The sequence below is a fragment of the Schistocerca cancellata genome, chromosome 1 (genome assembly GCF_023864275.1).
Source record: "Schistocerca cancellata isolate TAMUIC-IGC-003103 chromosome 1, iqSchCanc2.1, whole genome shotgun sequence".
In the NCBI taxonomy this organism is placed as follows: domain Eukaryota; kingdom Metazoa; phylum Arthropoda; class Insecta; order Orthoptera; family Acrididae; genus Schistocerca; species Schistocerca cancellata.
Genome location: NC_064626.1, coordinates 351421542 through 351446082, shown reverse-complemented (window position 1 = coordinate 351446082; position 24541 = coordinate 351421542). Strand labels below are relative to the sequence as shown.

The 24541-nt window shown below is 43.0% G+C and overlaps 1 protein-coding gene across 1 annotated transcript in view; it reads right to left on the bottom strand.

The window, feature by feature from the left end:
• Window positions 1-6765: 6765 nt before the first annotated feature.
• The window catches only part of LOC126161448 (uncharacterized), a 51386-nt gene continuing 33610 nt past the window's right edge, over window positions 6766-24541 (bottom strand). Inside the window, exon 2 of the mRNA XM_049917267.1 lies at window positions 6766-7146. Within this exon, the coding sequence (XP_049773224.1) occupies window positions 6961-7146 (186 nt within the window). The 3' untranslated portion in view covers window positions 6766-6960. The remainder of the gene's footprint in view (window positions 7147-24541) is intronic.

The following is a 24541-nucleotide window of genomic DNA, read 5'->3' as shown; positions in this document are numbered from 1 at the left end:
TTATTTCAGTTTCTAATAAGTAAGCTATCAAAATTGCACTGATCTATAAATCTCTTTTCATATGAATGACATGCCCTGCTTCAGCAGGAAAAAAAAAGCGAACGAGCAGGGAAAAGCTCCTATCGGAGCACAGAAACGGCGGATATACTCCTATTAAAGGACTCTCACTGAAAAGTTGGGTACTGCTGCCTCATTCTACTTTACTCGGCACCTTTAAAAATTTGTCCAAAATTTTGATACGCGAACATATTCGGACTTTTTTATCCTCAGAGAGAAGGAGACAGTGGCTGTGGGGAATAGGGGGAAACGTTATAAAAACTGGAAGATAGTAGACACTAGTTGCGGCATAGAAAGAGCGAAGGAGACAATGGTAGTGTAAGGGAAAGAAACGGACACAGTGGCAGCGACAGAGCACCGCTAGGAAAAGAGTGAATGAGACAGCGCTAGTGGGAGAGGAATAAAGACAAGAACAAAATGGAAGTGGGTGAGAGACGAGTCTATGGCAGTGACTAAGAGGGAGGTAGAATAAGGCAGCCGACACCCCACTTTTCAGGCACTGTCTTAAACAGGAGCATGTTCGCTTGTTCGTGATCAAATAGGACCATTCTAACATTGGTGAAAAGTGATAAAAATGTCTATGGACTACCCTCATAAGAAGAAAAATCAGCACATGTTTTATCGTTTGGAATTAGTTAACTTAGTGGAGGAAGAGTCAAAGAGTTTCCTAACCAAAAAGTTTTTCTAGCGGGCAGTGTACAAGATAATTCTAATTTGTGAAGTCACGTGTTGCCAGTTCTCTTTGCCCATTCATGAAAGATGTTGAGATATTTACTACATTTGCATTCAACTGCACGTGAGGAAGAGGTGGGAGATGTAATGCTGAGAGAAGATTGAAACACATATCTGAACTAGGTTTATATAAGTCTTCTGGAGTATATAACATTTCGTCGGGAATGATTTTTCGGAGAACTGAACTTCAGAAAACTGCTGCGCAGAATATATGAGACAAACGAAATACCATGACTTCAAAAAGAATGTAGTAATCCCATTTCCAAAGGACACAGGTGCTGACTTGTGAATATTACAGAATAATTTACAAAATAATGGAATAACTCATAGAAGCCGATTTGGGGGAAGACTAAGTCATGGTTGAAAAATACAAACCAGAATCATTTACAAAATAATGGAATAACTCATAGAAGCCGATTTGGGGGAAGAGCACTTTGGGTTCCAGAGAATTGTAGGAACACGCGAGGCAGTACTGACCCCAAGACTTACCTTAGAAGGAAGACTGAAGAAAGGAAACCTACGGTTACAGCATTTGTAGATTTAGAGAAAGCTTTAGACAGTGTTGACTGGAATAAATTTTTCGAAATTTTGAAGGCAGCGGCTAGTGAAAAGTTATACACAACCTGTACAGAAAGCAGACTGCAGTTATAACTCTAACGACATGATAGGGAAGCAGTAGTTGATAAGGGAGTGAGACACGGTTGTAGCCCATGCTCCATGTTATTCAATCGGTACACTGAGCAAGCTGTAAATAAAATCAGTGAAAAGTTTGGAAAGGGAATTTAAGTTCAGGGAGATGAAAACGTAAAACTTTATTTAAATTTTCTAGAATGTTAGGCCGCGCCATGATACACTTCAATTTCATCTACATAGTCGACGTTTCTACCTCTCTACTGGGACCTGCTTCACGATATACTGACTTTCACAGCTGGACATTGTCAAGGACCAGCGTCGCGTTGACTTTTAAAAGGAAGCTTTCCGATGCTAATGCTAAAGAAGCGGAGTCACTGAACAGACGACATTTATCAAACTACTATTGACATGCCAGAAGGTGACTTCCTGGTCGTTGTTTGTATTGCTCGCATACCGTGGGTGCGTATTTACTTACTTTATGGCGAGAAGCCACGAAGTTGAAAGCCCATATCTGTCTTCTCGATTGAAGCTACATTCACTATTGAAAATCTCAGTCGCTGTTCTCGGACTTTCTGCGTATAAATGTTGGTTTCCTTGGCCAGCGTACGGACGCTGTTGAAATAAACGACTTCGCTGAAGTTCTCCGTAATGGTCGAAACGTCGATCGTGGAGAGGATATTAAAGAGGAACATAAGGCTGTCTAACATTCTAGAAGATTTTACCTAACTTTCTGAAAGATTTTGCCTTGAGTGACCACGGCCATGTTAGCCTGCAGACTTCCATGCAGATCTAAGGTTTGCGGATGGCATTATAATTCTGCGAAAGACTGCAAAGGACTTGAAAGAAAACAGCTAATAAGATGGACGCAACCAAATTAAGATAAAGGTAAATAAAATGTAGTCGAATCATATCTGTTGATTCTGACGGAATTACATTAGGAACTGAGAGAATTTAAGTAGCAGACAAGTTTTTTTTTATTGGGGAAACAAAGCAACTAACGATGGCAGACATAAAGACAATATAAAGTGCTCACTCACAAAAAATCTTTTCTGAAAAAGAGAGCTGGCCACTGTGGCCGAGCGGTTCTAGGCGCTTCAGTCCGGAACCGCTCTGCTACTACGGTCGCAGTTTCGAATCCTGCCTTGGGCATGGATGTGTGTGATGTCCTTAGGCTAGTTAGGTTTAAGTAGTTCGAAGTTCTAGGGGACTGATGACCTCAGATATTAAGTCCCCTAGTGCTTAGAACCATTTGAACCATTTGTAAAAGAGAAATATTTAATATCAGGCATAAATTTTACTGTTAGGAAGCTTGTTCTGAAAGTATTTGACAGCTTTGTAGTTTTAGTTGGAAGTGAAACATGGACGATAAACGCCACAGACGATTGAGAATAGAAGATTTTCAAATGTGGTGCCACAGAAGAATGATAAGACTGTTTCTGCGCCAACAAGGTATAGCTATGGAAAACGAGAACTTAGGCTAAATGATAGGAAGCAGGTTAAAATCGATGTAGCATATAGTAGTTAAATACAGATAAAGAGTCTTGCAAAGCATAGACTAGCAACGAAGGTTACATGAAACCAGTCTTCGGACTGAAGACCACAAGAATAAATCATTCAATTTCATATAAATTCCAACTCAAGTCGCGCTATTTCTTTTCTTGCCTGGTACACTCTTAAGTAACCTCTAATCTTCCTAGAAATTTAGATTCTCCACCATGTGTTTCATCTAAAGATCTTTTTAAGAATTCAATGTTCACTCCCATAAAGAAAGGCTGAAAAAACGGGATTTTATAAAATTTTACCATACCTTCTGGTCCTATCTTATTTTTTAACTTGATACTGATTGTGCCACAAATACCACCAAATGTATCAAGTTTAAAGTTCAGTTCCTTGTTACAGTCTAGCCCTATTTGTCATCCCTAGAATATTAATCGGATGTTTGTTCCAAATACCCTTGCTCCACTTTGTGCAACGTCTACAAGAACTCAGTGATAGTGATCTGCTCGTGAGTTGTGACGTACTGTCCCTTTTCACCGACGTACGGTTGCATAGAATTGATAAGCGAGAAATCCGAGCCCATCCTAGCGAGACTCTTCGACTTTGTTCTCACTTCAACTTACTTTCTGTTCGATAGACATTATTACGAACAGACGGACGGCCTCGCAGTGGGGTATCCTCTGTCACTAGGTTGTGACGCATTTGTTCATGAAAGATTTCTAAGAGAAGCCTCTGAAGCAAGCCCAACCAAAACCAACTTGTTCCCACCGTTACGTGGATGATACGCTCGACTTTTGACCACGAGGACGGGACGCCTTAGGTAAACTTCTCTATCACCTCAACTCGCTTTAACCCAACATACAGTTTATTATGCATGTAGAACAAGATGGCGACCTCCCGTTTCTTCACGTCCTGGTGAAACAGAAACCATATTCCAATATGGGACACAGTACATACAGGAAGCCTACACACACTAATCTGTGTCTACAGTAATCTTTATCTTCAGTAATAACTCCCAGCGTGAAGCAGTTTCACGTACATTTGTCCACACTGCGAAATCCATCTGTCACCAAAACAGCCTTCCAGCTGAGTTTGAAACTCCTGGATATAACATTCCGAATAAATGGTTACAGCGGCAATCAGAAAGCGTACGTCTAGACAGGTTGTCCGTAGACAACAGCCAGAAGAAAAAGAGGACAATAAATCATTTGTGTGCACACTGTTTGTGCCCACAATAAACCAAGAAAAGTCGACAGAATCTTGTAGTGGAACAACGTAATATGTGTGATATGTGTTTCGCGTTCGCCGCCACCTCCCCGCGCGAGACCTTGAAACTACTGGGCTTAGTAAAGCATTATCTAGGCCTTCGCAAACCAGGGGTCCGCCAAATTCTCTGCCATTGCGGAAAAGTATATATTGGGGAAATTGTACGCACGGTAGAACAGATGTGGCGTAAGCATAGACGCCACACTGAATTACGCCAGAGCACCAAATCAGCCATGGTCGACCATACTACAAAAACTCGCCATACTATACATTACAAGAAAACCGAGACGCTTATGCATTCTTCCTCCTTCTGGGATTGCGTGAATAAAGAGGCAACTGAAATTAGGGTCCAAGACGATCTAATTAACCTAGACAGCCGCCCGCAACTGTCCGGCTTGGAGCCCTATACTGAGCCGAGAAAAAATAGGCGTTGCCATACAGTGAGGTCCGTACCGGACGACGATTGCACGGAGACCGGAGACCACAGTTCGCAAACGGATGTCGCCACAACCGCCACCACCACCACAATCACCACCATCACCCACAGCGGCGACAGCTCGTACAGCGACAAGAGTGGAATTATGGCGGGGTATCGGCCAACGTATATAGAAAAAGTGCAGAGCAGCGGTCATCAGGAATCACCTGAAGATGGCAATGAGTCTGTTTGCCTAAATATCATGTGACCTAGGTGCCTGAAAACAGCGAATCACATGTCTTCAAATGGAACTTGGCGAACAATGGTTTTATTTTTGGTTCTTCTTTAGATTTACCGTCAAGAATAAAGAGTACCACCAATTTCGGGCACTCCTCAAGGGAGATATAGACGTCTAAAATATCCTTTTCTGTCACCAGACACAAGGCACTTTATTCCACTGAGTCAATACCAGACAAGGTACATATACTCGTACTTGTTATGTCTTCTTCATAACACGAACTGTATTTTTTTAATCGTCATTTAATTTACCAAGAGCGTCTTAGACTATGTCAAGCTACTGGTCCTTCTGCATCTACCAAAATGGTCTCCCCCTTCAGTAAGTATCAACAAATTGTGCTCTTTGACCGAAGCCATTTACAAGCATTACCTCATAAAAGAGGATCAATTTGATGGCATTTAACTTCCTGAAATGTTATCTCACAGCTTGTTTAAGAACCCGGATCCGAAAGGATTTCTTTGTCCGACAACACACCTTCGTCAAATCAGACTATTTGTACCTTAGCTGAAAATGTTTGGTGTAGATGACTGCGAGGAGTACATCAATAGTGTACTGGCAGGTTTGGATTGCTGATGAAGACAGATAGCGGCAAACATATCATACAACAGAATAGTAATAAATGGGCTGCTGAGAGTTTATCTAACTCCATGAAACCGAGAAGAAGACTGGAAATCATCACACGTCACTGAAAGTATTTCGTTGTGACGAAGGAATGTACTGTATTTCCACTGCTAAGAAAATATTGACGGAAAAAAATCGTAAACTCTCATGTTGCAGTATAACTGTCCTGTAACATTTAGTGTTGGTTGTAAGAATTTGAATCACCTAACGCGTCGTTTAACCATTTTGAATCTTTTACATGGGCAGGAGATTTAACCGTGAAACACTTACGGAAATTCTAATTTTTGTCGGTATTAATGGGTGATTACTTCGTTGATGACAGCGTAATATCAAATAGTATATGATCTGATTAAAATGCCTCATTTCTCCATTTTTCTATCCTTTGCTAATTTACTGACAGATTTCAGGTGGCGTAGTCTGACCAACTGCTCTACTAAATGCGTGATTGTAGGTGCTCCTATTTTATGAGCATAATGACAGTTTTGGACATCCCTCCAACTTTCTTTTGACTATGTGCCACCAGAAGTTGTTCACTGTTGTCCTTCTCGGACTTGCCGATGATTGGCTACATTCATATCTGTATCGTATGTATGACTGAGGTGAGTGCATTGTCGTACTGTATTTGTAATGTTGCTACCAACAGTGTCATATGTTGCCACTCGAGACATAATATGGAAACATTTCCAGCTTTTCTCAGAGATACTGAACAGTCTCTGCTGATCAAAAATTGAACGTATCACTCCTTCTCCCATCGACGATTAAATTTCGGTGATGAAAAGTTCTTGCACCACCGAGATTTGAACCCGTTACGTATGGATCGAATAGTAGCACACTTACACCCATTAGCGAATTGATACTTGTTAAATTTCAACAAAGTTGTGAATTTCAACAATATAAAGGTTTGAATTTCATCTTTAATTTTTCCTAACGTTCGCCAAAGGTATTCCTCTGTTCCGTCAAAAAAATAATAAGAAGAAGATGCTCTTATTATAAAGTGTGCGTACTCAAATACCCTGTTTGCACCAGTATTGGAGTTTCCGCTCATGTGCGTGGTCTAAAGAGAGTATTCCTTCTTCGATGAGTCTTTCTGGAAAATGAACAATCAGCCTTACCCAGACTTATCAGTACAGAAACCTTCTGGAAAATAAATGGAGCGAAGAGAAAAAAATTGTGTTTTTAGATCTGTTCGGACACTTGGAAGCTTTGTCTTTTCCTGGTGTAAAATCACTAGCAATAATTTTATGTGTATTGTGCACAAACGAAATTTATTAAGTTCCGTTAAGGAACATGTCATGTATCAGAGCTAGAAAGACAACAAAATTTACAGTGGTCATCAAGAGAAGGGGAACAGTTTCCAGGCCTATTGTTCCTTGTCAGTCAATTTCAGGCCGCCTTGTACGCCTGCAGCCCATATGACACTGCTGCTGGGCGGGTAGCCTGACTACCAGGCTTCCCTGCAGATGCCTTGCGCATCGCGGTACTGGCCGTCGGGACAAGGCCTGTCCGGTGCGTTGATGAAGCTGTATACGACCAGCTGCATGTCGTCTTCTACATCCGTCGCCGACTCTGCCTCCTCTGCGTCTTCCGCTGCTGCTTGCTCTGCGTCAGCTGGTATTTCCACCGTCTCCTGCACAAAGAATGGTCCACTTACTTAAGGCATAACGGCCATAATGTAGTATTGAATGACATATTATTGAAGTATACAGACATATTTTATGCGGTAAATGCAACAGTGATTGTTTTAATACTGTGGGAAACCGGAGTTAGGTAGCCGGTACTTCAGAACGTTGTCATCATAGAGACCACGAAATCAGAAGTATTGTAATGAAGTAAAAGGAAAATAAGCAGTAATCTCTTCACACATCTTCTAGGTGAATATAATTTTCTATAATTCATGTAAATAGTACTCAAGCTCTCAACCTGTATTGTTAGAAGATTTTTAGGTTGAAGTGCCAAAGAAACTGTTATAGACATGCGTATTCAAATGCAGAGATATGGCCGCCCGCGGTGGCCGATCTGTTCTAGGCGCTTCAGTCCGGAACCGAGCGACTGCTACGGTCGCAGGTTCAAATCCTGTCTCGGGTATGGATGTGTGTGATGTCCTTAGGTTAGTTAGGTTTAAGTAGTTCTAACTTCTAGGGGACTGATGACCTCAGATGTTAAGTCCCATAGTGGTCAGAGCCATTTGAACCAACAGAGATATGTAAACAGGCAGAATACGAAGCTGAAGTCAGAAACTGCCTGGCGCAGTTGTTAGATCGGCTACTGCTGGTACAATGACAGGTTATCAAGATTTAAGTGAGTTTGAACGTGGTGTTATAATAGACCCACGAGCGATGGGACACAGCATCTCCGAAGTAGCGATGAAGTGAGGAATTTTCCGTACGACCATTTCATGAGTGTGCCGTGAATATTAGGAAACCGGTAAAACATCAAATCTTTGAGATCGCAGCGGCCGGAAAAAGATCCGGTACCAACGACGACTGAAGAGAGTCCTTTAACATGACAGAAATACTACGCAACTTGCAGCAAAATTCAGCGCTGGGCCATCAACAAGTGTCAGCGTGCGAAACATTCAACGAAACACATCGATATAGGATTTCGGAGCCGAAGGCCAACTCGTGTACCCTTGATGGCTGCACGACAGAAAGCTTTACGCCTCGCATGGGCCCCGTCAACACCGACAATGGAAACATGTTGCCTGGTCGGACACATATCAGCAGGGAACTGTTCAAGACGGGGGAGGCGTGTGCTATTGGAGTGATATGGGGCCCTGGTAAGTCTAAATACGGCTCTGACAGGTGACACGTACGTAAGCATCCTGTCGGATAACCTGCACCTATTCATGTCCACTGTGCATTCCGACACACTTGGCCAATTCCAGCAGAACAGTGCGACACCCCACACGTCCAGAAATGTTACAGAGTGCTTCCAAGAACACTCTTCTGAGTTTAAACACTTCGGCTGCCCACCAAACTCCCCAGACATGAACATTATTGAGCATATCGATGATGTTTCAGATGTTACCGCAAGTTTGAGGAAGGATTGCACTTGTGTCACGCTGAACGATTCTCTTCAGTCGACGTTGATACCGTTCTTGCATGATCTTTTTCCGGCCACAGCGATGTCGGAGAGCTGGCCGTTGTGGCCGAGCGGTTCTAGGCGCTTCAGTCTGGAAAGGTTCGAATCATGGCTCGGGCATGGATGTATGCGATGTCCTTAGGTTAGTTAGGTTTAAGTAGTTCTAAGTTCTCTGATGACGTGTACGTCAAAAAATGGCTCTGAGTACTATGGGACTTAACTTCTGAGGTCATCAGTCCCCTAGAACGTAGAACTACTTAAACCTAACTAACCTAAGGACACCACACATATCCATGTCCGAGGCAGGATTCGAACCTGCGACCGTAGCGGTCGCGCGGTTCCAGACTGCAGCGCCTAGAACCGCTCGGCCAACCCGGCCGGCTGTAAATCAATTACTGACGTTAAAACAGTGCCCTTTTTTTAATTCTTCATTTGTCTTTTATTTGATATTTCTGTTTATTTTGTTAATTCGTTATTCTAGCTCATGTATAGACCATCTCACTGCTGGATCACAGGTACAGATTATTATCTGCAGCGAGTTATATATTTGGTACGAAAGCAGACGACATTATCGAGCTATTCATTTTAAACAGAACCCTGCATAGCCCAGCTACCTACGGTGCGAACAACAACAGATGAAGTCGCAGTTGGTTTGCTCGTATTAAATGCTGGTTAGAGAAATTACTCCTGAGTGGATATACATTGGGTAACGTCAAATTTGATTGTGGCACTTTTCGTGATGGTTTGCGGTCAATCTTATTATTTATTACGGACTGACTGGAAGTCACCGGTCGTTGGCATTTAGATTTCCTGTTCTACGCTACTTAGATTATTTCCTAATATTCACTGTAATGTGTGGCGGTTAATATTGTAAACTAAAATGGAAATTAAAGCTTTCACAAATCACAAACAAGTCATTATGCGTCGTAATTGAGAAGGACTTGCTCTTAATGCCAATGTTGTTCGTACCTACACTTGCTACTGATGGGGAAGTGAGACATGTAACCTAATCTTTACACGTAAGTCAGAATTGCCCTCCACGCTACACTGTCTGTATATGAAGGAGTTTTAATACAGTCTTCACTATTAGACGGAGTGACTCACGAATAAGATTTGTGTGTGTAATTTATTAGCGATACCCAAGTCGTCCAGCAGTACATATTTATGTGTTACCTGGTCGGGTCGCTAATGTATATAAAGTATAGGTTTGTTAAGGACTGAACATTTCAAAGGCTCTTTTCAAAAAATCAACATCGTAAAATAAACATACGCACAACATCGTTTAACGGCTAGTTGCGGACAGAAATGTAGTTATGTCGCGTCCAATTTCTAACAGTGGTACAAAGGTTTATGTACTAATGGATCAAATGGTTCAAATGGCTCTGAGCACTATGGGACTTAACTTCTGAGGTCATCAGTCGACTAGGACTTAGAACTAATTAAACCTAACTAACCTAAGGACATCACACACATCCATGCCCGATCTTGGATGCGAACATGCGACCGTAGCGGTCGCGCGGTTCCAGACTAAAGCGCCTGGAACCGCTCGGCCACAACGGCCGGCCACTAATGGATCATTTCCAAATATAATATAGATAACTAAAAGTATCTTTATGCAACATATAGAAGATAAGCTGAGTAGCGAAAATCAAATATTCAATTGTAAGGACGAAGACGTGGAGCACTAATTGATAAAATTGAAAATTATCGTTCAGTATGGCTCTGAGCACTATGGGACTCAACATCTTAGGTCATAAGTCCCCTAGAACTTAGAACTACTTAAACCTAACTAACCTAAGGACATCACACACACCCATGCCCGAGGCAGGATTCGAACCTGCGACCGTAGCAGTCCCGCGGTTCCGGACTGCAGCGCCAGAACATCGTTCAGTATGCCTTAGAAAAGTATGTTCCGAGCAAGGTGTTAAGAGATGGGAAAGACCCACTGTGTTTTAATAGCCGCGTTAGGAAACTTCTATCTGAACAAAGAGAGCTTCTTCACAGATTCAAGAAAAATCAAAAACTAGCTAACAAATAAAAGCTGAACGATGTGAAAAAGAGCATAAGGAGGTCAATGAGAAAAGCGCTTCATGACTTTGAAAGAAAAATGTTATCAACCGGTCTCAGTAAAAACCCTAAGAAGCTTTGATCTTATGTAAAATCCTCAGTTCGAGATCCTCTATTCACTCACTCAGTGTCCACAGTAGCACCGAAAATGAAAATAAGAGAGAAGGCTGAAGCAATGAATTCGGTCTTTCGAAACCGTTTTCCGTGGAAGGTTGTAACGCGGCCCCTCCTTTCAATCATCGTACGAACAGCGAAATGGCAGATGCTGAGATAACGGACCGTGGAACAGAAAAGCGACTACAGTCGCTCAGTAGTGGAAAGGCTCGGGGCCAGTTGAGATAACCATAACATTATGCAAACATTATGCGAACTAACTTGCTCCACTTCTAGCAGCAGTTTATCGTAAATCACTGAATCAAAGAAGAGTACCCAACGACTGGAAAAAGGTGCAGGTCATTCCCGTTTCCAAGAACGCCGTAATAGATCCACATTATTATAGACCTATATTGCTGGTGTCTAGTGGAAAAACAAGAGCTTGTTGACTATCGGCCCAGAACTGCGACTGAATTCAAGACTTCCTTGCAGATAGAACTCAATCCCCTTAACGGAGCAAAATCGACAGATGTAAAAGCAACTTTCAGAGTGCCTCAAGGAACTGTAATGGAACCGTTACTGTTTACGATGTACTACAGTCTGGAACCACGCGACCGCTACGGTCGCAGGTTCGAATCCTGTCTCGGGCATGGATGTGTGTGATGTCCTTAGGTTAGTTAGGTTTAAGTTGTTCTAAGTTCTAGATGACTGATGACCACTGCAGTTAAGTCCCCTAGTGCTCAGAGCCATTTGAACTTTTTTTTTACGATGTATACAAATGACACAGTAGAAAGCGTCGGATGCGCTTTGAGACTGTTCGGAGATGATGCAGTTGTCTATTGGAAAGTAGAAACGACGGAAGACAGTCTCGGTTTGCAGAATGACCTACAGAGGATTAATAAATAGTACAGCCTCTGAATGTTGACTCGGAATGTAATTAAATGTAACATATTGCTTATACATAGGAAAAGAAATCCACTGCTACACAACTACACTGTTGATCACTAACTGCTGAAAAGTATCTACCGTAAGATATGCATCGCAACCTTAAGTGGAATGACCACATAAAACAAATATGCTGAACGAAAAAAACATCGAAACACCAAAAAGTAGAAACGTAGAGTGATTAAATTTCGGGACTGCCTTTCTCTACGTAACAAATTTAATTGATTAACACTGCAAGGTCACGGGTTAATATAAGTACGAGATAAGCCATTGCAAATGTGAAATGCCGACACATTAAAAACCGGTGCAGCGGCCAGAATGTTGAATGTAAGCATGCAAAGTGCACGCATTGTGTTGTACAGGTGCCGAATGTCAGTTTGGAGGATGGAGTTCCTTGCCTATTGTGTACTGTGAACCTGGGACCTAGAAACGATGGAGAGGCTCCGTCCCGCCATAGCCCTCAGTGGTTCACAACCCCACAACAGGCTATAGCAGTTCGCCCACCTCACCGCCGCCCCACACCGAACCCAGGGTTATTGTGCGGTTCTGCCCCCAGTGAACCCCTCTCTCCCTCCCTTCCCCACCCCCTCCCGCCGCCGGGAACGTCTGATACCAGACGAGTGTAACCCCAATTTTTGCGTGGTAATGATGGTGTACACGTACGTGTAGACAGTGTTTGCGCAGCAATCGCCGAAATAGCGTAACTAAGGCGGAAGAAGGGGAACTAGCCCGCATTCGCCGAGGAAGATGGAAAACCGCCCTAAAAACCATCCACAGACTGGCCGGCACGCCTTCCCGCTCGGGGAGCGGCGCGTTAGACCACCACCACCTAGAGACAAGGCCGCGGCGCGAAATTCATAGCAGGTCGTGACGTCACTCCAAGCGGGCCACCATGTTGTGTTTCGAAGCGTTTGTTTATTTACACGTTTGTTGGATCGAGTGCTATATTCGTGCTTAAAACTAGCGATTACAATGTCTGGTTGTAGTGAAGCTACTGTGAACATGGTTTAAAAGTGCTGTGTGCCAAGGTGTCGTGTGAATTACGGAACTCGACCGAAAGTAATGTTTTCCTTTCCGAAAGATGCGAATCTGCGTTGGAAATGTCTTTCAGCGATTCATCGGGACAATTTCCAACCCACTGAGCACACGAAGGTATGTAAAAACTATATACCTAGTACAATTGTTATTTTTTCTGGTGGAATATCTTGCATTTTGGATACATTTGACTAAAATTGTGAGCAAAAGTTCGCAGTAAGTAGGCCTAGTATTCGGTATCAAGTGGCTTTATTTTGATTTTGAAAACGAAATATAAATTTGTGGCTCGTGTTACTTTTTATTCGTGTTTAAATTTCTCTGCAGTTCGTATTTTGTTACGCATTACCGATACGTTTTATTCTCTATTTGTGAGTGGGTGTTGTTTTTCACTCTCCCATTAGTTAGCATGAGTGCTAACGAATGTTGAAACTGCTGTTTTCATGTTTAAAAAGCGATCTCTCTGTATGAAGCATATCTGTGATATTTTTCGATGTGTCAAACAATGGAACAAATTAATCTAGAAATAGGTTAAATTTATTATTGACGTTTTTAGCTTGACACATTGTCTCATTCCAACTGCTGCAAATGTCTGCTGAAGGTTTGTAGATTTTCACTGTTGACTTATGCTCAAAATCTGCCATATTTTTACAGGAAAGAAAATTTACATTACAATAACAACGCATAATTGTTTTTGTGAGGTGAGTTAGAAGTGATTGTTTGCTTGGGGAATGTACTCAGCTTTCCTGAGGGAGCTCTATAAACAGCTACACAATATTTATTTAGGATACTGAAGGCAGAGGAATTTAATATTATACACTGTATTAGTGCAGAATTTTTCAACTGAGTGTAAATAATAGTTGTCTGGTCCAGAAAGAATGTACTTTATCACAGTGCATTTTTCACAAATGTACCTGGTTTTACCATGTATATCGCAATATTATTTACATCCCGCACTCGTACGTTTTCACTGGCTATTGATAAGTCTTATGCAATTACATTACCGGTAAAAAAGAATTATAAACTATAGTTTCTGCTATATCGCGATTGATAAAGTTACTTATTTTAACCATTCGGCAAAGTACTCTCCTCTTATCTTGGTATCATTTGCCAAGATCTCGTTTCGTTATCTCCAGCGGTTTACCAGATATGACAGGCGTTATGAATATATCATTCCCGCGCGTTGCGATCGGAAGTGAAGTTGCTGCAGATGCTCAATTTTTTCGAGATTGGAAGCAGATATTGATCCAAAGTTTTACGAAAATTTCAAAACCTCATCTGTATTTCATAATCAGCAATAGAATGTGTAATATGCATCAAACACAAATTCATAGCGACCCCTATTTTTGATGGCAACGTTCTCAAATTTGATACTGATCTGTGAAATACCATAATAGTTATGACCATTATCGAAATGATTGGCAATTCATCATGAAGCTGCCATATAAGGCTAAAAGTATTTCAGAAATTAATTATTTTTTACGAAATAGGTTCTGTAAAACCGTTTGACAAAGATTTGCAGGCCGTGCGCCTCGATTCTGTCAGCGCAGCGCCGAGCCAACCCTGGCCCGCTCTGCGTGACGTCACAAGAGCGCGCCGCGGCCTTCTCTTTAGGTGGTGGTGGTTAGACCGTGCGGTTAGCTGGTCGGGCTCCTTGCCTATTGGTCGCTCTATACGAGGATGATGCTGGAGTTATGCTCGAATGATGACAGACTGGTGATTGAGCAGGCCAAGGCAACATGTTGAGCCATGTTGGGCTACAACAGAGCTACGTGGGCGAGCGTTATCGTGTTGGAAAACACTTCTCAATCGCAACACAACAGATCGAGTCACTAGACTGGCGTACAGATTTGCACTCAGCTTGCGTAGGATAACAAAGAGAGTGCTCCTGCTATCATACGAAATTGCACCCCCGACCACAACTCCAGGTGTAGGTCCAGTGTGCCTAGCACGAAGCCAGATTGGGTACAGGTCCACAAGTGGCCTCTTTGTAACCATCACATGGCCATCACTGGCACCGAGGTAGAATGAGCGTCCATCACAAAACACAACGACCTCCGCCCTGCCCTCTTGGTTGACACCACTGAAGTCGCAAATGACCGTGTTTTCGGGTCAGTCGGCTCCCGAGCTGACCTGGAAGTAGCCGATTTTTAAAGTTCGTTGTGTCACTGTGGTGCGAACTGCTGCTCAGATTGCTGTTGCAGATGCAGCGCGATGCGCCAGAACGATACGTCGAACACGATAGTCTGTCCATTAGGTCGTGCCACATGGGCGTCCGGAGACCGGTTTTCTTGCCACCGTATATCCTCGTGACCACCGCTGCCAGCAGTCACGTACAGTTGGTAGAATCCTGCCAAGTCTTTCTGCAATATCTCAGAAGGAACATCCAGTTTCTCGTAGTCCTGTTACATGACCTCGTTCAAACTCAGTGAGGTGTTGACAACTGCGTCTTTGTCATTTTAAAGGCATTCTTGACTAACATCGCCAGCCGCTGTGGCCGAGCGGTTCTAGGCGCTTCAGTCCGGAACCGCGCGACTGCTGTGTTCGTAGGTTCGAATCCTGCCTCGGGCATAGATGTGTGTGATGTCCTTAGGTTAGTTAGGTTTAAGTAGTTCTAAGTTATAGGGGACTGATGACCTCAGATGTTAAGTCCCATAGTGCTCAGAGCCATTCGAACAATTTCACTAACATCAACTCAGCATGTCGAATCTCAAAGGTATTTAACGCCCACGACCGTTACAGTATGCATTTAAAGAAAACCTTATTTGCATCCTCACAACGGCTCTACTAACGCCAATTTTATGCGACTGGTGAGAGATTTGAATAGACACCTACCAACTTTCGCTTATTTCGCACAACTCCTTCTTGGTGTTGCGATATTTTTCTGACAGTGTAGTATGAAAAGCGAGTGCCTGACTGAGGTTCAGAAGCAGAACCTTAGAGAAGTGTATCGCATTCACGAAAGAAGTGGCTTATAAGGCGCTTATTTGACCGAGTACTGTTCATCAATATGGGATCCTTACCAGGTAGGACTGGTAGAAGAGACAGAGAACATAAAACGAAGAGCAGCGTGTTGGAGTCGGCGCGAGAGCATGACATAAAAGATCAACAAACTCCATTGGCAGACGTTACAATAGAAACGTTATGCATTGCAGATGTTTACTATTGAAATTTCAAGACAACACTTCCCTGCCACAAACATCTCGCGAAATGATCACGGCGAGAAAATTCGAGAAATTGAGCTAATACAGAGGCGTACCGACAATCATTCTCGCCACGCGCAACTCGCGTATGAAACAGGGAAGGGGGAGTTAAGTTAGTAGTACCAGAAGTACCCTTTGCTTCTCACCATTAGGTGTGTTGAAGATGTAGATGTTGACATGTTTCGCCTGAAATTAAAAGATACGTTACGTGGCTACGAATACTGCACAGCCGCTAATAATGATCATTTGAATGTCGAAGAAACACTGTTGGTGTTAGAAAGGTCTCAACATGAACTTTGTGAATATCCACATAATACCTTGTAGGTCTGCCTTTGACAACGAGAACAACAACAAGAAAAGAACCTGCAGTTCGTAGCACCCTGCATGCAATTCTATTCTTGATACCTACTCGAGGGAAATGACACTGTTATCCCAAGAAAGTTCCCTTCCAACCGTTCTCGAGAGAGAACATGTCTGGGCAAAATGATACCAATAGCAATAACAGTGAAACAATTAGAGATTTAAAAGGTTTCTTTCAGTAAGAGAGGCGGTTAGATCATCATAAACAGAGAAGGGATACTTCAGTCGTAGAGGTACAGAGGGACCCTCTGCCATAGAGTGCTTCGGTAGGGATGTGACTAACAGACTTCTGAAGTTAAAGATGTTATTCAGTTCTCAGATGTTGTGAGGAATATTATTTCAGAGTCGAGTTTCTGCGACTGAAAAGGACTTTGAGAAAGCGGCTGAATGATGAACTGAGACACCAAGGATTTTGCTCTGACGGAAACGCGTGTTTCTGCCATATTGTTCATACACGAGGGTTAAGGTCGAGGAGAGATATGGAGGACAGTGTACGTTGATAAGACAATAGAGGAGACAGTGTGTGCAAATATCTGCGCTCGTCTGCACGTAGCGAGGATAGCTGCGCATGAGATGGTGAAACACATATGATCACAGAGTCGGACATCGCAAATATATCTATCACAGGCGTTCGTAATGAGCTCCATGCACAGTTAGTTTTCCTGAACTCAGGATAACATCGCTATAACTAACAATTGGAAATATAAACGTTGGTGCAAGTTTGTTTTGCAGGTCTAATGGGAAGAGCTCATTATATTTTAGTAGGAAATAGAGAGCTTGCACATTGCAGCTATGCACTCAGCGAAATTTAGATTTTCATGTATTGTTGCTCCTGGGCTCTTTGCTGAAGGATTTGGTATTAAACATGGTAAGGATTACCGATATTTTGGGTTAATAAGCCTAGAATGACCAATCAGGACCACTGGGATTATGGATGGGTTGAGCTAAAACCTTATAGTCCGTACAAGTTTTGATAGTGCACACAGGTCAGTATTGAAATTCTCGACACATGAATTCGTGTTTACTGGTTATGCTGTTAGATGTAACTGGAGGTCATCAGCGTAAATGTGATACTTGCATTAGGTCAAAACTAATGTGACATCATTAACACACAATGAAAAGAGTATAGGATTTAATACCGAACCCTGAGGACGCCTGATACTACCTGTCTACATTACGACTTTGATGCTGGACGTGACGCATTCGTAGCGAGCCGACAGGCACGAACGAAACCATTGCACTACACCCGGCGAAAAATTTAGGCTCACCAGATTGGCAAGAAAATGTCGAAGACGACAGTGTCAAAGACTTTGCTCATCTCGAGAAGCACATGACGGTCACTTCTTGTCTACCCATGGCAAGCTTCAGGTCGCTTGTTACCTCTATTAAGGGAGATGTTGTGCCGCGATGTTTACGGAAACCTGATTTGTATGTCTAGTAGGCTGTTTGCTCGTTATTTGGCTCTTTGCAATTAAGTAGGTGATTAGGTGGTCGTCAACTATAGGCGGTGAAAGTCTTTGGATCAAACATGAGTGACAGAGTACGCCATGAGGGCCGGCCGGTGTGCCCGTTACGGTCGCAGGTTCGCCTCAGGCATGGATGTGTGTAATGTCCTTAGGTTAGTTAGGTTTAAATAGTTCTAAGTTCTAGGGGACTGATGAAATGGTTCAAATGGCTCTGAGCACTATGGGACTTAACATCTGTGGTCATCAGTCCCCTAAAACTTAGAACTACTTAAACCTAACTAACCTAAGGTCATCACACACATCCATGCCCGAGGCAGGATTCGAACCTGCGATCGTAGCGGTCACGCGGCTCCAGACTGAAGCGCCTAGAACTGCACAGCCACACCGGCGGTCGGGACTGATGACCTCAGATGTTAAGTCCCATAGTGCTCAGAGCCATTTGAACCATTTGAACATCTTGAGGAACAACTTCTGTTAAAAACAAGATATTCGTTGGTACTTCCTGGACACTCGGCGTCTTTTATTGCTGGGACTGCCCCTGTTAGCCTCCGTATCTGTATGGTAAGCGCGACTCTCTGTCATTCGAAAAAACACGGTTTCAATTCCTAGTAAAACCAAGGATTATTCCTTGCTGGGAAGACTGATATGGAGCGCACTCAGCTTTGTAAGGCCAGTTGAGGAGCTAATTGACCGGTAGCGGTTGCAAGGTCGAGAAACCGGACAATGCCCGGGAGAGCGATGTGCTGGCCTCGTGTCCTTTCATACTGTACCCAATGAAGCCACTGGCAGAGGATGACACGGCGGTCGGTCGGGTCAGATTGGCCCACGGAATGCCAGAACGCGGAGTTTTACCTTTTACCTTTCTGTCCCTGAGAGCCGTCAGAGCTTAAGCACACTGCAACGTGCACATGCTGCGGGTCTTGTCTGGATCATAGGCATGTGCACTGGGTGAAAGGGGGTTGGCGGAGCTAATTAAAGTTCCTAATTCGCTCCCAAAATATCTTTCTCCAGTTAAAGACATTCATTCTCAAGGTTTTCTTGTTGAAAATCACTGTATCTATTTACTGGTGTAGGTGGTATCCGACACACCTGGGTAGTAGACCCTGATAGTTCCGTGAAATCTCGTCTTCGCACGGCCACGAATACAAAACGACGCCTAGCGTCGTCGTAAGCCCCAGGGAACATCTCTAACTACAGTTGTTCCTCATGTCATGATGTATAACACCTAGATGTCTGCGTCAAAAACTTTGGAACAACCTGTATATTCTAAGGCCTTGACGGTGCCGGACGAATGCAAGTAGGTCAGTAATGACTAGTTAGTCCATGTTTCCAGGTCTCAGGGAAAATACCTGCGGTCAAGGAATAGTTGAAGATATCTGCTATAATGGACAATAGTGGGTCAATAACAAGCTTCACCACTTGGACTGTGATGTCACTGTGTCCAGTAGATCCTGATCTGACAAAGCGGATGGTTTTTTTTTAACGGTATTGCAAGTAACATGCTTGCGCAGAAGTTTTCGTGGCTACCCTCGTCCATCCATATGAAATAACCAATCAATCTCTGTTTCACTGGCGGTTCAGTTCTGCTGTAGGTAATGTGTACCACCGGTTAATCTTCAGCTGGGACACTGGAATCAGTTGCAGCTTTTATTTTGCCTATAGCAAGACCACGTACGTGTGGACAGCTAGCCTCTGTCTGTTGTCGGTTAACGTATAGACATCTCTGCGTTTATTATTTCTCACAGCTTGCCTGATTCTGTTTTGCCTCTGCTTGTAAGCCATTTGTATTTTAACACACAAAGGAATTGTAGACAATGACTGCAAATGGACATTGATTTAAATCAATTGTGAAAGGTGAAAATTTTTGCTGGACTAGCATTCGAACCCGGTCTCCTCAGTGGCCAGATGCTCTGACCACTGAGACATACGGTCACAAGTCATAAGCACAGCTGCATCGACTATCCTAGCATCTGCCTAGTAAGCAGAAGGCCCGTGATCGAATTCCCGTCTGGCACAAGTTTTTAACTTTCCCCTTGACTTAAATCAATGCCCATTCGTAGCCACTTTCTGCAATTTCTGTATGTCTTAATTCGTAGTGGCTGCAGGAGACAGATGGAAAAAAAGTAAGTAAACTGATTATTATTTCAAAAGTAATCGATATAACTGTTAATACATCCCCCTCACTCTTGTACAAGATGGTAAATATCGTCATGAAAAAATGTTCACAGTTGCCTCCGGAACCGTGATTGCACCCAGGCGTAGGGCCTGCATCTTTTCGTCCGAAGTAAATCGATGGGTCAGACTGACTTTCTTGAGGCCTCCGAAAATACGGAAATCGCTTGGGCAGAGATCTGGACCGTATTGAAGACGTGTAACGGCGCCCCAGTGACACTTAGGCAGCGTAGTTGAAACAACCTCGGCAATGTGTGGGCGGGCGTGTAGTTGGCAGGTTGTTTCGACTATACTACCTACCACTGGGAAGCCCTTACACAACCTCCAAACATTTTTCCATGAAGTCATTGACCGTTTTGACCCACAGTGGGAATAGTTTACTAAGAGCTATGGTGATTCTTTTGAAATAATATACAGTGTACTTAATTTTTCCATCTATCACGTTTTCATATGGTCTTCCTTTATAGTTGAGCGAGTTATTTAGAAAATCCATGAAGTTTTTCATTTATGTCGGAGAAAGGAATGAAAGTTGTCTCCCAAACTATTTATTGCTCCTCAACTACAAGTGCAGGTAAATTAAAGCGTTTAAAGTCTTCGTATGTGATCATTTGTGGTTTCTTTCTGAGACGTTCTAATGAGTACGTCATGTAAATAGTTGCAGGCAGAAGAGCTGCAGATGTTTGACACATACAAATTATTCTATTTGGAGTTACCATTACAAATTTTATATCTATGGGAGTGTGACTACTGACGGTGTGATGCGTAGGCGCAAGCTGAAGTGGCGTCACTTTTGAAGAAGAAAGCGATACGCTTGAATTTTATACTGTAGGATGTAAAGAAAATGGTATGCAGGGAATCTGCGGTCGGAGAAGCCAGCTTAAGTAGATAAGAGGTATAAAATCGCATTACTGTGTACTTTCTTATTTACGGTTAACTGCAAAAAAGTGGTTCAAGTGCCTCTGAGCACTATGGGACTTAACATCTAAGATCATCAGTCCCCTAGGACTTAGACCTAGTTAAACCTAACAAGTGACCTAAGGACATCACACACAACCATGCCCGAGGCAGGATGCGAACCTACGACCGTAGCGGTCGCGCGGTTCCAGACTGAAGCGCCTAGAACCGCTCGGCCACACCGGCCGGCGGTTAACTGCAAATACGACTACTGTCACAACGAACGTATCATTTGTAATGCATCTTACAAAATGTGCTGAAAGTGACGTCCACCAACCTCGATGCAAGTATGACATCGGCGAACAAGATTCTGAGGCGCTCTGACAAATATCCCTGGTGTGTTTTGAATCACATGACAGGCAGATACAATTCTGACAAGTAATTCTATCTCCGTATCCAATGGGGTCTCACACACGGGTGACTTTAGATATTCCCATAGGAAATGATCAGGTGGATTCAGGTCAGGTCAGGTGACCTCACAGGCCATGGAATAGGACGTCCCAATCCAGCTACCAGTAAATACGGCATTGAGATGGTTGCGGACATCCTGACTGAAGTGAGGCGGTGCGCCGCCATGTTGTATCCGCTTCGTCTCACGAACAGCCAAAGACACGTTCTCCAACACAGATAGAACTCTTTGCACGAACTTCAAGAACAAGTGGTCATTCAGACGGGCAGGTGGATGATATGGGTCGTCCTCTTTGTTTCCTTGCAGGAAATAAAGAATGTACAAGTAAACAAGCAGAACAGTACGTGTAAACTTGTACGCGTGTTAGTTGTAAATAAACTGGAAAACAGTAATGTTAGACAAAGCGGTAGACATGTTTACTTCCATTTCTCCTTAAGATGGCTTCTCCGACCCCAGGTTCCCTACCTCAAATAGTTCGGTGGATAATTCTCTATGTCCTGTTAAATTTTTGCACGCTCTTACGGAATGTGTACGCAATGGCAGGTATTACTTAGAAATTGAATATAAATGTTGATTCTTTGTTAGAAATGAGCTTGTTAGCCAAATTGTGCGACAGACAATGCGACGACGTGTGCAGCACCACGAACCGTCAGGAAAGCTACCAGTGTTGCAGAGGTGCGCCGACAATGGTGCACCAAACAATAACACAGGACACAGGAGTGGTACCAAGCCGCCTTTTCAGAAGGGTAATGGTTCTATGTACAGCATTTCGACGGACGTACCTGTGTGTGAATGCTCCGAGAAGAACGAACATTGCTCGATTCAATCCATCGTAAATTAAATATTATATAGAACAATCTTGATAGCATAAAAACACTTTTATTCATAAGTAGTGAATGGTTTCGATCTGAAATGGATCATACTCGGACTCCAGTGATGACTTGTGAAGACGGTGGAAAAGAGCGGGAACTCTGCAAGTGTTGACACTATCCATTGATACCATTATCACCATCATCATGCGCAACGATCCTGTGGCATAATGGTATGGGGCACGTAATTGGTTATTAGGACTACAGCTGTTGTAATTCTTACGTGTTCAGGCTGCTGGCAGTACCTTATCTTCGAGCTGTCCGTAACGTCATATTTGAACAAGATAACGCAATACCGGATGCTGCTCGTGCTGTTCTGACCTACCTCAGCAAGGACGGTGATGAACTATTGCCCTAGCCAGCAAATACTTGAAACCTCTCAGAGACTGAAAAACATCTGGTCACGCGTTGCAGGCCACCACTAACAAGTCGCTACGACAGATGCACTCTGGCATAGAGCTGATGCAGCATGGAATGATGTGCGCTCATCCGTCATCCAAGCGCAGTTCAACTCAGTCTCCAGCTGGGTTAGCGCTATTGCTGCTGCCGGAGATTGGAACTCAAATACACCTTGTACATACTCAAATCAACCACAAATTTAATTACATATTCGTTACATATACAGCAAAAATATTCTAAACCATTAATGTTTCGAACATTTCAAGTATTCTGCCATCCAAATTAAGAAGGTGTTATCCAATGTAAGACTGTGTAGGACAGGATGATGACACTTTCGCAATGTTTTTGGTGGATCTGATTCTCCTGAAACATTAACATCCGTTTGATGTTCAACTGAAGTTGCATTGGATAGGACAGTGCATGAAGAAAACGACATTGTGGACGATAACGTGATTAATAGAGTTTAAGACTGTAGTGTTAGTGGCACTGGCGGAAACAGAGCTCCTCAGAGACAAGCTAACGTTTCTGGTGACTATGAATCTTCACCAAAATATAAATCCAGTGCTTTTAGTATTTTAACGAGATTTTCTGAAGAACGTTTTTAATGTACTTATGATAATAATCAGACATTTCCACGGAATATTGCAACCTACAGCTCATTATTGATGAGAAATCCATTTATAAAAGGCAAGTCGAACATCAAAGACATTTATGTGAGAAAGAAAGGCGAATAAACATCCATTTTGAGGAAATCAGGCAATCAAAGAACTGGAGATAAAATAACACATTCTATCTCAGTTGCACATAGCAAGGATTGGCACTTGAAAGTTTGAGCAATGCAAAACGCAAGAGAAATTAGGCACATGAAGTTTAAATGTTCGGTAGCTTTCATACCACGTCACATGCCTTAGATCCTTAGACACATCAGTGCTTTCATGAACACCTGAGATATACAGGAACGCCAAGATATTCGTCAGCCTACGGCCCGTTTTGTCAAAGAAGTAAACCAGATAACTGTAAGTATCCAGATACAGCCGCACTGCATTTGGAACGCTGATCAAAGTGGATTTAATTATGAACTAACTTCTGTTGGGAAAGGTATCTGAAAAGGGGAAAAATCAAGTTACCTTGATCCAATACGCACACAATGCAACCCATAGTGATACAATAGATGCTGGACTTTGAATGAGCGGACATCTAATAAAAAACTGTGTTTGTTTTCAGGAAAAACTTTCGGTCCGAATGTTAGAAAGACTATAAAAAACAAGTATCCACCTAACACAGATTTGAAGGCTAGCTCTATTATTCAGAATCGGCTGTCTATTCCTAGTTTCAGCCTATGTTTCAATTTTCCTGGCAAACAGTTGGGTGCAATAATCCAGCACATATTGCAGAATTCAAGAACGTGATTCAAATGGCATTTTATTTTCCAGCTCAAGAATATGATTCTGACGATTGTCCAGATATTTCTTTCACCAAATCCGCCTATTGTGCTTCTGCATATTGTTTCGTACAGTTTCTTCAGAAACCTCATGTACATCAATAAGTACGATAGCGGGGAAATGCAATCGAATGCTTTCACTGTCGTAAAGGATGCGGTCTGTATCGCTTCAGAATAGAGCTGGAACACAAAGGTCCTGTTAGAGCCGAAAGATTCCTCTTATCAGTTTGGAGCTAGGACGTGAGCAAAGCGCCAATCAGAAGAGGGCAGAGAAGCGCCCCACTCAGCCTATCAGGAGCCGTCGGCGGCACCGCTTCACTGGATGCACTGTGTGTGGTGTCAGGTAGATATCACGATTAAATACTGAGCTGCAAGGTGGAAGAGGAGACTAAATTAGATATCCAAAGAAACTGTTGTACCTATACAGACGACACGTCAGCTTAAAAGCTGGCGTTTGGATACGTGGCAAGGTGATAAGGGACGTAGACTGTACGACTTCCTCTCTGACCTAAGGGAGCAGTTGAGAATGAA